This window comes from Carassius auratus, chromosome 20 (genome assembly GCF_003368295.1).
Source record: "Carassius auratus strain Wakin chromosome 20, ASM336829v1, whole genome shotgun sequence".
NCBI classification, from domain to species: domain Eukaryota; kingdom Metazoa; phylum Chordata; class Actinopteri; order Cypriniformes; family Cyprinidae; genus Carassius; species Carassius auratus.
The window spans coordinates 8,680,492-8,697,493 of record NC_039262.1 but is presented as its reverse complement, the minus strand read 5'-3'; the positions used below and the strand labels follow the sequence as shown (position 1 = coordinate 8,697,493).

At 37.3% G+C, this 17,002-nt stretch overlaps 1 protein-coding gene across 7 annotated transcripts in view; it reads left to right on the top strand.

The window, feature by feature from the left end:
- nhsl1b (NHS-like 1b) overlaps nt 1–17,002 on the top strand; it is an 88,538-nt gene that overhangs the window by 52,901 nt on the left and 18,635 nt on the right. The window contains exon 1 of one of the 7 annotated variants that reach the window (XM_026290856.1): nt 15,718–16,000. The exons of the other annotated variants lie outside the window; for them this stretch is intronic. Within the exon in view, the coding sequence (XP_026146641.1) occupies nt 15,946–16,000 (55 nt within the window). The 5' untranslated portion in view covers nt 15,718–15,945. Of the gene's footprint in view, nt 1–15,717; nt 16,001–17,002 lie in introns of those variants that run through there. 7 annotated transcript variants of the gene reach the window in all.

Genomic DNA, 17,002 nt, shown 5'->3' with positions numbered 1-17,002 from the left:
TCTTTCCTGTTTCTGATGGAGGGGACAGAACTGACCCAGATACAGCATCCCCAATCACCTCACTGAGTCAATTATTATCTGATGAAACCAGTGGAGGAGAGAAAACAGACCAGAGAGGTGAAGAGGGGGACAATGAATGTGTATGAATGGGGTTGAGATTGAAGAGGGAGAAGATGATGGGTATGATATAAAAGAAGAGGATGAAGATATTTTATAAAGCAGGCGATAAGTAAGACAAAAAAAGGCTTTAGGGGAGGTTTTAAACATATGATTGATATACTAAATAAAGGTACATGGAGATTGTAGTTACTATAGAGAAAGATAAATGTTAGAATAAAAGAGAAAGAACAAACCTTAAGTCATATGTATTACCTAAACTTTAGCACATTACTTTTAGATAAAAAAAAATTATAATTGCATTAAAGTTATTTTCTTGCATATCGTGACATTCATCTGAGTGTATCAGATAATTGAAAAGAAAACTGTACGGCACCACTTACAGTTGAACGTGAGCTTGCAATATGTTTTTTTTAAAATGGCATGCTTGAACATATGACATTTTTTATAACATGTATTTAGAAAATAGTCTCTAGAGATGCATCCACCTAGTAAACACCCACGAGGACCTTAGGATAGAATATTGTGCATAGCAATGCCCTAGCAAAATTGTAACAACTTTTGCACAGACAATAATGGCTTGTTCTGTTTTTTTTCAGACTGTTCAGAATATGTAAGATTCTTGTTAATAATGTATTTAATTATTTAGTAAATTATTAAAAAAATATAGAACTACATCAATTAAAGCAAAATAACCATTTTTGTTTTACTTCCCAATACCCCTTAACTTGGCTAAAATCACTGTACCACATGGGCTGTTGTGGCTTAATGTTTTTTTTCTCTCTCTCTCTCTCTTTGGCAAGGTGCTCAGTGTCTGTAGAGTTTAGTTTAAAGTTGATCCGAGCTGCTCTAGTGTCAACATAGAGCTGATGGTCTCTGCCCTCTCACGCGGGTCTGAGCTAATGTGTTGTGACAGCTCAAGATGCTCCATAGATCAGCTCTGCTTTGTGTTCAGAACAGTACTGTCATGCCCTGCTGAATTAACAGTCTTCGTATATAGTTTTTAGTGTGAACTCACACAGTATCTCTTTCCCCCTTCGATTTTTTCCCAATTATTTTGTCCTTTCTTTCCTCCTCTGCATCTTGTATTGTTCATTGACACTGGTCATGGATGAAGCAGTGTTACAGTATTAGGCACTGAGCAGGTGTTTCACAGATCTCTGCTAAGCCGAGCTCAAGCATTGTGGCCAGTGTTTGGTCTTCAATATATCCTCTCAGGGGACGTCTGACAGAAACGGGCAGGAGCAGATACTGAATAATGAGATGTGTTTAACGAAATTCATTTCTCAAGGGAGTTGGAAATTGGAGCCAAAATGCATTGGTGGCCGAGCCGATGAGAAAATCAGAGAAAATTGGTATTCTGGAGATAGAAAGTCAGAGCAAAATACTGTCTGTAAATTGTTACAGAAGAACCTAGATGGAGAATCTAGGCCACTGATTTAACAATATAGTCATCTTCTAGGTCCAATAAGATTATTATGATGGGGAAGGAGTACCTGGTTAAATCCAGCATTTGTTCAGAGTTAAGCATTGACTTGGACTCCAATCGAAGAGCATATATTAACACCATTATCTTGCTTAGCTTGACCTCAGCGGCCATCCCAGGGATGATTGACTGCCCTGATGACCATCAGACCCCTGCTTAAGTAGGGCAAAGTTATTTTGGTCCGCTACTATTGTTTCCATGCTCCTTGTATCCTTAATCTCAGTAAGGGATTGTGGGTAGCCTTAGCCCCTTGCTGTGAATTGTGAATACAAAAGGCTTCATCTTTACACTGCCTAACTAACTCTTACAGTTCAGTCCGGCAGCATGACAAAGGCACTTTGTTAATCGTCGAATCCCCTCAGGCATGCACACATATCCCCCGCTGATGTCAGGACATGGACAAAAGAAACCTCACTGCTTATGTTACCATTCCTTAAAGACAGGTGGATTCTCTTACTCCTTTTACTCTTTCCATCTTTCTGTCCCAATCCCACCCCCACCGCCTTCATCATATGTTCACCGCCTTCATCAAGAATTGTGGTGGAGTCACCCAACTGTACAGGAGTGTCACTCTGTGTGGGGTCGATGTCCTGTGTTTTTCGAGGAGGACCAAGAGCTGTCATTCATTGTGGAAGGCTCCTTCTTTTGTTCTTAGATGGAGTTTTTTTAATTGTTAGTGCTGCTTACTTTATAAGAAAAACTCTTAACACCTAGGGCCCTATCTTGCACCCAGCGCAATTGACTTTGTACACCGACGCATGTGTCATTCCTATTTTGCACCCGCGCAAAGCGCGCTTTTCCCTCCACAGAAGCACGTCGCTAAACTAGCGAATGAACTTGCGCTCCCTGGGCAGTTCAGAGCAAAAAAGGAGGCGTGTTCCAGCGCAAACAATCCCTGGTGCTATTTTGCTGTTCCATTAAACAATTGCGCCACTGACCAGAAAAAACCTAGTCTAAAGTCAGTGGCGCGTTGCGCGTTGTTCATTATGCTATTTTAAGGGCGCATGCTTGACCATAATGTATAGCGTGCACAACGTGCATACACTTTGCTCATGTAATCTACACAGATGCAACAGTTGCAAATCATAAATTGTTACACTAAAAAATATTAACACGTGAGATGACGGAAATCATTGTGGTGTGCCATGAAGATGTGAAAAAATAGGCATAAATCTAGCTTACAAATTATTCAGGCTAATTTTAGTAGGCTAATTAAGGATCAGACCTGTTGGCCAAATAGTGGCAAGACATATGTGTATATAAGGACATCTGACAAATTGTGGCTATTTCCTCCCACGCCTGTTTAGCCGACGCTATTTTGGGTGGGTTTCTCCCATCCCCATACAACACAACTTTTCTGCCTTTCACTGCTCTTACAAGAACATCAGTCTCCTGGCTGTGAACCGCTCCTGGCGTGCGCCTGGTAAATACGCCATAATAATAGCAATCCATAATGGAACTTGCGCACCTGCTTTTAAAGGGAATGTTGGATGAAGTTCTGATTGGTTTATTTCACGTTACGCCCAAACCACACCTATGAATAATGAAGCTACTTCAGACCAACCCATTTTAGATTTGCGCCGGGCGCAAGAGCCATTTATCCCGCCGGGAAAATAGCAACAGCGCCGAGACCCGCCCACAAAGTTACTTGCGCTTCGCGCTTTGACACTTGCGTTTCAGATCGTTAAAATAGGGCCCCTAGTATTAAACTTTGGCATACTTGTCTGGCACACGTTGACATTTCTTGTTGAGTTGAGATTAAATTTTTCCTACTTTTAATACATTGAACAATAAAACAGGGCAAAGGGATGCACTATAATGTTGTCATATCAGTATTGATTCATGAAGTAAAACAGTAAAACAACATGGTTTTCCACTTTAACTGGAGTCATAGATTGTATAGATTTAAAATAATTTTCAGCAGTTTTGCAAAATGTAGATTGAGATCTAATATTGGGCAATATATTGGTTATCAGTTTTGATCTGTACTGTATTGTTATTTTATATCAGTATGACCTAATGAACCTAATTCATTTCTAAAGACTCCAGTTGATTTACATGAAAGAGTTACAAAGAGATTTGTAGGGCTCTTTTGACTAACATCTTAAAAAAAAAGAAGAACTACTTTGGAACTACCCACAACACATTAAAGGTCACGTTTTTCGTGTGTTTCTTAAGCTTTGATTGTGTTTACTGTGTGCAATATAACATGTGTTCATGTTTCGCGTGACAGTATTTTTCACACAATTCACTTATCTGTATACCGCTGTTTTCACTGTCATAAAAACGGGCTGATGACTTCCTTGTTCTATAAAGTCCCTCCTTCAGAAATACGTAACGAATTCTGATTGGGCCAGCTGTTCCTGTGTTGTGATTCGACAGCAGCTTAGCGCACGCTGTCCTCTTGGAAACGCGATTGGGCTAGTTTTGGAGTAGTTTTGAGAAGCAAGTGGGCAGGATTTGTTTTGCAAATCTGGCAATCCTGACAGTACCATTGACAGTAATAGAACGCATGTGCTATAGACGTACTTATAATCACAGGAGCGTTTTTACTGACGAGATCGCATTCGATTTTTTTGCACAGCCCTAACATCTAGTTAACAAAGCTAAACAGCGTTGCCCTTTGTGTAATAATTTACAGAAACTGTTAAACGCACCAACCTAATAAAGTACATTTACCTTTTGTGGTCCATAAACAACGCTTTCTCCGGACAAAGAGGGAACTGCTCTATCTTTCAAGAATCATATTTGTGCAAATCCGGCATTAAACTGATTGAGATTGAGGAAACTGTCCTCAGCAAAATGTGCTGCACATAGTTTTACATGTGGATTATAATTTTCGGGAATCGAGTTAAACATAAATCGTAACCATTGATCTCTAAGTACAGCGTCCCTGGGAAGCCCAAACAAAGATGATTGGACTCTGAGATGAAAATAACAGCGTTTCGACGACATGGCAACAAACACACTCTACAAACGCAACTCTTCCTTCTTCTTCGTGGGAGCGCAACAAGACCACGCCCCCTTTTTTGTGTATTCCTGTGGGCGGAGGTTAGTCAAAAAAACAGTTCTAGTGACGTCATTACTGCAGGAAGTAGAGGGATGTAGTCCAAACTGGTCGTTCGATGTAGGCGAATTCTGTTATAACCCTAACCCTAACCTAATTCTCTTAAATAAAATATCTCGCTTGGTATTGAACTTTGAGCTTTAGAATTGTACAGATATTATTTATACTCTAATAACAGCATTACACACTAACTAAAGTTTAAAACATGGGATCACGAAGAATGGGACCTTTAACTGCACAGCAACACCCAACCCGGGCGAGCAAAACTCCCATACAGCTGTGGCTGCTTCAGTATGTCAGTTGTGGCAAAATCTTGAATCAAAATTTTTAGCGGTCTATTCATCACACTCTCCAGGCACATGCACAGCATCTGTAATGGCCCTAATTAACTTTAGAGAGCATCTTCATGCGGCTCTTTATATTGTGTGTTGGCTGAGGGTGACAAGAGGTCACTACATATGAATGTAATGGTGTGTGTGGGTGTGTGTCTGTGTGAGAGAGAGAGATTTAAAATGGTCATTCCCACTCTGCATACACATCTGTCCAAGCAGCGCCTCTCCATCATGATGAGACGGGGCCTTATTGACTCTTTCGGGCTTGTTTGGTTTAGTTTAGGCACTAACTGGGCCTCCTCTTCCATCATGGCAGCTGTAATTAAGTTTTGGTTGCTGGATTAATCTCTTTAGGGGATTGAGTGTTAAGACTATTTTTATTCAGTGCTGGACATCAGATGTTTGCCGAGTAGAAAGGGGGATAAATGATTGATTTGGAGTTGAAGTGGTGTTGTTTCCAAGCTTGGAAAAATCTTGGCAAATAATAAAATATTTCAAAGTGATTGGAAATTCACCAGTCAAACAGTGTGGGTCCCAGTCAGGCCAGTACTGTGTTCTCTTGCATTCATTGATCAGGTTTTATCTTTTTTACATTTTAATGTTAATGTCCAAATAATTTTGTTTTGTCATTTAAGTTTGTGAGACTGAGTTGTGATTAGAGTTGTTGGATTGAAATTGTATTGGGGAGACGAATTGATGAAATCTTAAAAATCATATCATTAATCAGTAATAATTTTCCAGAAAATTGATATATAAATTTATAGTTTGTGTGGAGTTGTATAATTTCTAGTTATTGCAAAGGAAAACATTTATTTTCAGTAAAACAATTACTTTTTGTAAATGGCTTAGAAAAACAGAGAGATACACCTAAAATTGTTATTTATTTGTTTATTCCTGATCAGCATTATTTCTCTCCACAGATAAAAACTGAACCAGACTGTTGTATCCATCTCTACTTGTATCTTATTTCAGGTCCTTTACGATCATCTGACAGCAAAACTACAGTACGTTTCCTCTCTGAGCTGGGTGTTCGGTCATTGGGTTACAGGTCATCTCTAAGCAGAGGGCTCAGATTCAGAGCGTGAGGTCTGACAGGCGTCACATGCATTGATCGATTCCTCAAAGCCATATGTCCTAAAGAATAGTGCTAAATTACATTAGTCGAAAGGTCAGTGGGGTTAAAAAGCAAGGACGGGCTAGTTTCTCCCAACATTAGGCATCATTTAAGTGAATTATTTTAGGTCCTTTACACTGAAAAGCTAGGCCAGCCATCATGGCCATGGAAAAGCCTCTGCTCTTTAGCATTGAATTGACAGTGTATCTGATTCACACTTCCATTCTTCACTTTTTAGTTTCCATTCAGCTCCAGGTTTCCAGTTTATTTTTCATGCGTTAAAGACACACACCTCAGTAACAGGATTTGGATGTAGCAGGTGCTTGTGATCTCGATGTGGACAGGTGAAACAACAGCTGCTGATTTACCTTGATCTTTAATTAAGTCTCATTAACTCTGATAAATAGGTCTGCTGGCTGACCAGTGTTTCATTTGTCTGGCCACATGTTCACCCTGTGCACAAATCCAAATAAAAATGTCACAGAGCAACTTACAAGTCATAGTCTATAAACCGAATGTTTTCTTGGAGTGTGACCTCTCTTCGTTTGGAATAGCTGTACTGTGCTTCATAAAGACTCCTAGCATAATTTGACTCAGAACTGAGTTCCTGAGAGACTCGTGGTCCTTTATTGATGAAGGCTAGAGAAGAAAGATCTCTATTATATCGCTGACCAGAGTCAGACCTCTGTGACTCCTCAGAGACTTGTTATGATATAAAAGATGAATGGAGAGAGAGTAATTAGAAGGATTTAGGCAGTGAGAGTGTCAAAGATGTGGACAGAAGATGGAATGCTACAGGGATTTAGTGTTGTTAAGGTCATATTTAATGTTGCTCCCTTAATGTTGCTTGGTCAGCACAGATTCACAAGCAATTGAAACCTGATGACTTATAGAATGAGCCACCTAGAGGACACTGAACGTTCAGTTTGACAATCAGTTGTTCAAACCTAGTGTAACCACTAGATGGCGCTGACCACACAGCATTTCACAGCTATAAATGAGACTGGTCCTCCTGGGAACTCTTCCATACTTTCAATGTAAACAATATTATTATATTATATTACCAATAGTTTGAATTTTATATTATATCATAAATAGTTTGAATTAGCTTTTTTAATATTTTTCCTTCTTGCTTAAGTTTTAATTTTGTTATGTGCTTTTGTTATTATTATTAATATATGATTACATATTAATATGATTGAATATATCAACTATTGAATATTTGTATTCTACAAGTCTGCTATTTGAATACTGTGTTGCAATGAAGTTCAGTTATGTGGACAAGGGGAATTTCTTTTGTCATTAAAGCGAAAATTGTAGGCCCTGTCAGAGTTATTCCCAGAGGCATTTTAAAGTTCAATATTTGATCAGTAAATTACCCAGACTCCTTTGGGAGTCCTCAGGGGAAGAGGCATGTTATCAAAGTGGTCTTAGGATCTATATGAAATGAACTCTGTTTTTCCATCTGTGGTGCTTCATCTTATTGATAGGACACATGAGAGGGGGTGGGAGAAATTTGAGTGATTTAAAAACCCCACTTTCATCTTTCCCTGCATCATTCAGAGAGAGAGGACAGGTTTAGGGGATAGGGTTACAAGATATTCAAAACCCCTTCACACAACCCCTCACCCTTGAGCATGCACTTGTGGCTCTGTTTGCCACTTAAGAAAATTAGTCTTTCCGATTCCAGGTGTCCTCAAAGATGTCCATTTGAATATTGTCTCGGCTTAAAGAGGGCTAAATTATAGCCTTATTGGTAAATTAGTGTTCAGGATAATGATGTGTAATTAAGCACTATGTGTTTTAATGTGGGATGAATGTCTGCAGCACTATCATGGCAGCTGTCATATGAATCTTCCTCATTAAAAACCTGTTAATTTGCGCATCTTCGTGTTCACACTTCCATTAAGAGTCTCTATGGACTGAACCAGATTGTTATTGCTTCTGTTTCCCTCTATATAGATAGATATCTACTTATGGATGTGTGTTGGTAATACTGCCTGCATATGCTCGGTATCCCTGTTCTCTCGTGTTAATGACAAAAGGGATAGATTGATGTCCCGTTGGTACATCCTGGCATCATCACATCCTGTTTCCACAGCAACAGTGACTCCATCTTATCCCTGAGGCTGAAGTCTCAGTGGAAATCTGACTAAAATGATGTTGCAAATCTCTCACATGGTTGCGTTTGACTAATTGGCTGTTATATTCCTCATTTTCTCCCATGGAGCTTGTTCGTTGTTATGTGTCCTATAAGAGCTCTGTTGCTCGTGACAGATCTCTTCTGTCCTTCGTCGAACTCTTGGGTTTGTCCTGAATTTGACGTTTGAACTCTGGATGCAGGCTGTGACTTAATCATGCACTATTTCTCTCCACCGTGCACCGGTTTCAGTGTTTAGTGGAAAATATGGGTCACTTTGCTCCAGTACTCTTCTCCATTACAGTAATGAGGACTAGATGCTCACTGACCTTTGATATATTAATATGATGCAGCTAATTACTGATAAAACTGCAAACTGAAGGTACTGTTATATTTCTAAATATACACTTCCATTCTAACATTTGTGATATTCCATTCAGAACTTTTGAATGGTAGTATATTTGACAATGTTGACAATATTTGAATGTTTTCTAGCCTATGAAATTAGGTTTTTGGCCAGAAACTGAAAATGCCATTTTCAGCTGATAACTTTCGGCGGCCAAAATTGCAGTGCATCTCTAATATATATATACACTGTGCACTGTGATTAAAGACATTATGCTTCTCTAAAATTACAATTGTGAAAAAAGCCAGACATCTTTCCAAAAACACTTTTATCTTAAAGAATAAAGACTTGATGTTTTATGTGTTATTGAATTTGTCTGATACATTAAAGCAAATGTCACATGCGCAGTCACTGGATGGTCTTTGTCTCAACCATTAATATAAACGGGACAAGACTGAACACACAGCTTGTCCACTGTGATGAATTCAATGAGCTGCATTAAAGGTTGATCATGTGAGGAGACAAGCACACAGTCTTTGAGACATTGTATTGACATACTATCCCCATGACCTTTTAGAGTCAGCATGTGCACCTTTTGCATTAATGCACACAAGGGTTTCAGACAAAGACTGCTGTCCAATTATTTATCATGTTGCTCAAATCCATACTGCAGAAGACGGAGGTGTGTGTGCATGCCTGTGTCCTGAGACACCCCTGTGTGTGTGAGGTTCACTTGTTTCCATGCATTCTGCCTCATCTAATTCTCTGTGCTCTGTGCATTGGGGAAACGGAGAGCTTTGTGTACTTTGGCAGGTCATCGCAATGGAACATCTTCAACAGATGAGGTACCTTGAGACTAGTGCTCAAACTCAATCTTTTCTTCAGTAATGGCTCCCCTCGGACAGCTGCTGTACATGGGGTCCACAAGTAGAAGCACAAATGCAAAACATGATTATGTATTTGACAGATGTTTTAAAGCATATGGTTCCAGGGAGTCAAATTCATGCTCTACCAGTTGAGCTCCAGGAAACCCAACATACTCACTACTGTTCATAGGTATGGGGTTCCATCAAATATAACAGTAAAGACATTTATAATGATGCAAAAGATTTCTATTTCAAATTAATGCTGTTCTTTTGAACTTTTTATTCATCAAATAATTATTATTAAACATGTAACACTAAAGAGTGGAGTAACATCTGCTGCAAATTCAGCTTGTCATCACAGGAATCATTTATGTTTTAAACTATTTTAAAATAGAAAACTGTTATTTTAAATTGTAATAATAAGCCACTGTATTACTGGTTTACTGAACTTTTGCTCAAATAAATTCAGCCTTGGTGAGCATAAGAGACTGACCAAATGTTTTGGTCCTTAAAACTCAAATCTTACTGTCCCCAAACTTTGGTATGTCATGTAGAGAATGAGATCAAATTATTTCCCTTTAATAGAACTAAAATGAAAAGGCACAACAAAATCTCCTGCAAAACAGACAGAATTACTACTCTAACCATGTCTGGACAAAAGAGCACCTCAGTGTCCAAACAAACGGCTCTAACGGCTCAGACCCCTCAGAGAGAAACATGCTGAAAAGACTTTATGTGAGGGGGACACATTAACAGCTGCCCACCTGGTGTCCTGCAGAAAACACAACTCGGTGACCATTGCACGCCTGTTTGTGTTCAGAAAACAGACTGTCGTTGGTCTTATTTATAGCCAGCCAAGAAAATCGAAAAACAGGCCAAATATGACTGTGCTTGTGGTGCTGGAAGCTTAGTGAAATCAAAAAACAAACAAATAAATCCACACAATAACAGGGCTACATTTGGTTTTGCTGACTTATTGCTTATTGTTAGTTTACAATGCAAGTATAACTTTTCTATGTTAAACTAGTTTCCTCCGTACCAGTTAAATATTATATGCAGGGACCCAATTTTAGTCATTTTCTGGTAGGAAAATGCATTTTTTTAATTATATGTAATATATTATTGTATGTAATTGTTTATGTATTTAAGTAGTTATCAATTTTCATTTTAATTTATTTACTTTTTCAAATGTTTTAGAGATGGAGTAAGACAGAAAGTTAGGGGGGGGGGTTGCACTTTGACCTCATTTCTGCAGGAGTTTCTCAAAAGGGTTTCCCACTTCAACTATTGATCTGAATCTGTTTTCAGCTATTTGTAATCCATAAAAAAGCTGACTCATTAATTATTTCCCTCCACTCAGATCTTTCCCCTTTTCATCTCTCTTTCAAGCTCATCTTTTCTGTGTTTTCACCAAAGGTGTGGCTTTCTGGACGACTCTACTTCAATCATCTCTGGTTTCCCTCCCTTCTTTATTTGTCAGATCTGATTGTGTTTTTAGTCTCTTCAAGGTTCTCCTCCCTCAGTGAGCTTGTACGTTATGTGTGTTGTATTCATTCTAGCTTTAACCATTAGACGTTCTCGTTGACGATACAATAGCAGGGAATTCCTTCACTGAGGGGCCCAAGCCTATTATTTAACACAATGCCTGACCTTCTTCCACACACATACTCTGATGCAGACACTCTGTGGCCAGACATGGCCTGAGACTTTCCTTTCAGAGCAAACACAATATGACACAACATAGGCCTCTCTAAACCTACCGACTTGAGGAATCTTCACAGAGGATCGGTGGAGTGCCAAGCGCTCCAGTCATCCAGTCTGGATGATTTCTGTCCTCCTAGCAGCTCATTCCTCTCTTAGCAAGCCTTATCTGCAAATCAAACTAAATGCTAATAAGCCCAGGCAGGCTTGATTTCAAACGCTTTCCAAGCATGCAGCCTTTTATTGCCTTTCTTTCAAAACCAAGTAGGCGATGTTTGTTTTTATGCAGATTTCTCTTGTGTCATGTGTGGCAGTAGACGGTTGATAAGTGTTTTACAGCTACCGGGTCTCATTGTAAGGGACTGAGTGATTTGTTATGGGCAAATACCAAGTGTTTGGGGTCTGAAGCTTGAGGCAGAATCGCAGAGTTTGTGTGTGAGTGTGATTCCTCCTTATTTATTTTGACCTCATGAGCTCAACATAAAGCTTCCACTTTTTTAGTTATATTCTCTAGTTTCAGAGTACTTTATAGATGTGATTATTTTGCACAGTATTTTGCCAAAGGTATTAATAATTATAATAAACCATTCCATAGTAAATATAAAATATGTATTTTATTGCATGATATAATATACAATAAAATACAATGAGTACTTTCATAATGGTAGTTTTTTTTATACATTTTAAATTACATTTGTCATTTAAATTTAGTATATTATGCATTATTGCAGTGAACAGTATGTTAAACTATATACAACATAACATTATTATAAAATAAAAAATGAATAATAATCAAGAAAAGACATTAATGAACTGTTCTAGAGGACAGATACTCAGAGACATCTGAAAAAAGGCTCTCTAAAAAGACCCAGTGATTGCTGACGTTCCAGGTCAGTATTTAAAATGCTATAGACTAAAGTGAGGAAAAAACAGGAGGAAGTGTGTGTGACTGTCTAAATGAATCTCTTGAGAGTTGTTTGATTACATGTCTGAGGTGTGTGGGAAAGCAGTCCTGTGTCATTAAGACTGACCTTGACGAAATGAAAACAATCTTTCTAACTAACCTGTAATTATATGTGGATTTATGAGCATGTGCTTTTGTGCTTAATCTCTAACTTCTCTGAAATCCTGTTTCTTAAGTGTACTTCATTAAATGTTTTCTTCCCTAAAGTTAAAAGGATTTGTTGGCATGAAATGACACTTATTTGTTGATCAAATGAGGTTGCAAAAAATGAAGACCCCAACTTTCTCTCTTCACTCCACAACTGCTGATTGAAAATGCAGAATATTTGTGGTAGCAGAGACAGCTGTGTTTGTGTTTAATATGTGAGAACACTGAACAAACAGTCTGAGCAGGTTCAGCAGTTTGTGCCTTGCTCAAGGGTCTCACCTCAGTCATGGTATCAAAGGTGGAAGAGAGTGCTGGTTATTCACTCCCCCCACTGACAATCCCTGCAGGAACTGAGACTCAAACCCACAACCTTCGGGTTTCAAGTCCAACTCTCCATCCATTAGGCCACGTCTCTCCCCAGGATAAATCAGACTAATGCTTTTAAGATTTAGACCAACAAACCCACAGGACAGGGAATGAGGGAAAAAAGAGGAAATAAATCAATGGGGATTACTTTGATAAGCATCAAAAGCAACAACAGGAGAGAGAATGAGAAATGGGGGAGGGCTAATGATTATGAGAGTGCAGAGAATTAGAAAGAAGAAAAAGGTCATGAGTTTTAAAAAAATTAAGTCTAAAATTGTCCTTTAAATTGGAAAAAAAAGTTGAATTGAAAAATGTATATAAATATCATCAATAAAGTTGCATTTTTTATTAGGGACCGAAAATGTTTTGTTTATGTCCAGGTGAAATGAGAAAACAATTAATTAGCTAAACTGTAAAATTAATATGAATATAATAAATTAGCATTTTTTATTAGTGACCTTAAATAGTTTTAAATCCTTAATGTTTCTTATTTATTTTATAACATTATTTTTGTTTACAAAAATGGTTTATGTTCAGGTTCAAATAAGAAAATGTATATTTTTTTTAAAGAATTTGAATGTGAAAACTTTTTGGTGACTTAAAATAGTGCCGAATCTTTTTTATAAGATAACCAGTTTTATTATAACATTACTTTTGGTTATTTTTTTTGTTAGTTTTTTTACAATATTACAACTTTATATCCAGGTTCAATAATAATAATAATAATAATAATAATAAAAATAATAAAGATTTTCAATCTCAAATGCTTGTTTTTTTGTTTTTGTTTTTACAATATTACAACTTTCATTTTGTATCCAGGTTAAATATATATATATATATATATATATATATATATATATATATATATATTGCTCTTTTTGTTGTTTTTGATTGCTTCCACTGTCCTCATCTGTAAGTCGCTTTGGATAAAAGCGTCTGTTAAATGAATAAATGTAAATGTAATGTGTGTATATATATATATATATATATATATATATATATATATATATATATATATATATATATATATATAGACCACCTTTCAGAATAGCAGGAAATGGTTTGAGAAAGCATACACGTGTGAAGGGGGAGGGATATGACAACAGCTCCATTACACATACACAGATTACACACATAACACGGGTGAGTGTGATCTGTCGAATGCAGAGAGCCCAGACCAAGTGTGAAAAGTGGCGAGGTTCAAGCTCTTTGATTGGCTGTTCATAAGCTTCACGCTGGAATCTCATAAATAGATTTCTGACACAAATGAACAAACATTCTTTACATCTGAATTGCTTTTACTAAGTTTGTTTCCCTCATTCTTTATAAACATTTGTAATTTCTGTTAAAATGACTAGCCATGAGGTATGTGTATATTACACTGTACACATTCATAAACACACACAAATAGACAGATGTCTGAAATGACTGTAATCCTGCAGTGACAGACAGAGATAGTTGAGCTGTCTGTGGAGTGAGAACAGAACAATAGCGTGTTAATTACTGCAGTCCACATGAGCTGCATAATCCTGATACTGTACACGTGCCAGACAACATGGAAACAGCGAGTCTGGAATACACACACAAACACGTGCAGAGAGAATAGGCTTGAGATATAGAGGAAAAGGCCGGATATGGGCTGTACGCAGAGAAAAGCCTCACTGTTTGAACTTGGCAGTGAGTAAAAGATAGCAGCAAACACTTGTTTCCTCTTTCAGTCTTTCAGAATCATTATGTTACAAATAAACATTTATAAGTACGGAAAAATCAGAAATGGCCTTGGGTTGAGTGTGGCTTGCTGTGGGGGTGCTTGGGATATTTTAGGGGGGAGGGGTGTTCAATGCATTACCTCCTCTAGTTCAGTAATCATTTGCAACCCCATTCAGGTCCAAATTCACCCACCCGTCGCCCGCCTTCCATTCAGATCCCTCTGTACCCCCCACCCCCCTATAATGAAAAGAAACAGGGTCATGGTGTGTGTGTGTAGACAATGGGGCAGATTGTGTGTGTGTGATCTATATTCCAGTGGTCTAGATTCAGTGGCTGTGTCCTAACACGGCAAGCCGGCTTATCAGTGGGAGACCTGCTCCTTCGGTCCTTCAGCAAAGACTGAGATGGATACGCACATATGTGAATGTCCAAAGTATGAACACACATGCCTGGTTACAACAGATGAAGCAAAACATCATGGTCCGGATTGAGAGTATTGTTGCTCAGGTTGTTTTATCATAGCCCATAGCATAATGTATATATATATTAATACTTTTATTTTATTTGCATTAAATTGATCAAAAGTGTCAGCAAAGATTTTTTCATTGTTACAAAAAAAAATCAGTTTTAACATAAATTCTGTTCTTTTGAATTTCTAGGTCTTCACCAAAATAATAAAAATGTTGGTAATGAGGAATATTTCTTGAGCACCAAATCAGCGTATTAGAAATATTTCGATTTTTTTTTTTTAATTCTAATTATTATTATTTAATAAATGCAACCTTTGTGAGCATGAAATACGTATTTAATTATTATAATTATTATTTCTAATCTTACCGACCTTATAGAAACTGATTATTTCGAGAAACTTTAGTTTATATCATTTTCTATTTTTATTGCAGGCACCCAAGCTAAATTTTTTATTTCATTGCTGTCTAGGAAAAACAGTTAAGATACTAATGAAATCTCATTTGTAATTTTTTTTTTACCCCTATAGGATTATCAGAAGAAGATTCAAAATTATCTTTATACGCCAGGTGTTATAGTATTATAGTAGAAACTAAAACTTTGGGATCTTGGCAAATTTGAGTGCAGTTTAAAACTATTTAGACCATGCTTGACTCTAGAGAAGAAATAGGCGAGGTATTTTCAGCCTAGGAAAAATAAGTGAGAGATTAAAGATATCTCATTTGCAATTTGCCTTTCTAATGAGCTTGTATTAGAGAAGAAGCAGGGTGGATACTTGGGAAGAGCTGAGCTGGCGAGCTCCTTGGTAACCGAAGCACAGATGAACAGAGGGGCATATACTACACCCCTCCCTCTGAGCCACTGTGTGTGTGTGTGTGTGTGTGTGTGAGTGTGTAAGGGAGGAGGAGGTGTTTCCCAGGGTTGGGTTGAGGGTGTGTGTATATGTAGGAGGGGCTCACTGTGGAGGCGATAAGGGTTGATCAAAAGGGGAGAGGCACATACTGACTTGTTGGCAGGAGGACACAGGTTTGTGGACACACACACTGCTCGTCCAGCGCTCTCGTGTATTGGGAGGCTGTGACAATTGTACACCAGATCCACCTGCCTCACACACTGGAATAATGGTGTTCATTGGGACTTCGCTCAAGTCAGTCATTAAATACTTCAAACGCAAGGGTAAGAACTCTTTGACCATGTTGCTTCAGTGCTGATGGAGAGCAGACAGGTTTCTAGTTCATTTTGTGTGTTTTATTGATATATCTGCTAGTGGTTTATTGTAAATAGTTCATTAAATCTGGCAGATCAGTATTTTGTCAGGTGTGTAAGTGCAGAGTTCATAAAGAGCTGTAAATCTCTATTTCTACATGGACAGATGAGTCATTTCCTGTACACTCAATATACAAACCTGTTAACACCTTGATTCTGCTTATGATGTCCAGATAATGACCGTCACACATAAATTGTGGGTGTGTGCATCTTTTATTATACCTGCTCTGGTTTCAAATATTTACATTTACATTGGTACCATATTATTTATTAGTCAATAATATATATATTTTTAATTATATTTCCATTTAACTGCACTTATAAATATTTAACTGTAAAGTGTGACTTTGTGTATGCTAAGTCCCTCCTGATTTTATAGTTTATCTCATTTTCTCTTAGAGGTCATCTTTAATATCTTAAATGTTTAATATAAACTAAAAATACAAATAAACTATAAACTACAAATTATTAAAAAATTAACTATTAATTTTATTTTGTGGGTTTTTTTTCAGTTTATAGAATTAAGTTTATAGAATTATTCTGTATTAGAATAATTATATATAGAAATTACCTCGGGTAAGTATAGAAAATTATATATAGAAATTATTTAAAAATCTACTTCACTGACATTAAATGCTTTAATTAATATGATTGCATTAAAAATAAAAAAAGTGCTTTCATAAAACATAATCAAGTGTTAATTATATATATATATTTTGTTTGTTTGTTTTTTTGTCTCAGTTGTACAGAGCATTATAATCCTTTTTTTTCTTTATTGTGATTTAAAATTAAATTGTGATAATTTATCTTCTGAGCCAAGATTAATTGGATGAGCTAATCCATATTACAGTGCTACACGTTGTGGATGATGACTGCAAAGTGTGTGTGTTTCGTGTGGGTACGAGTGGGACC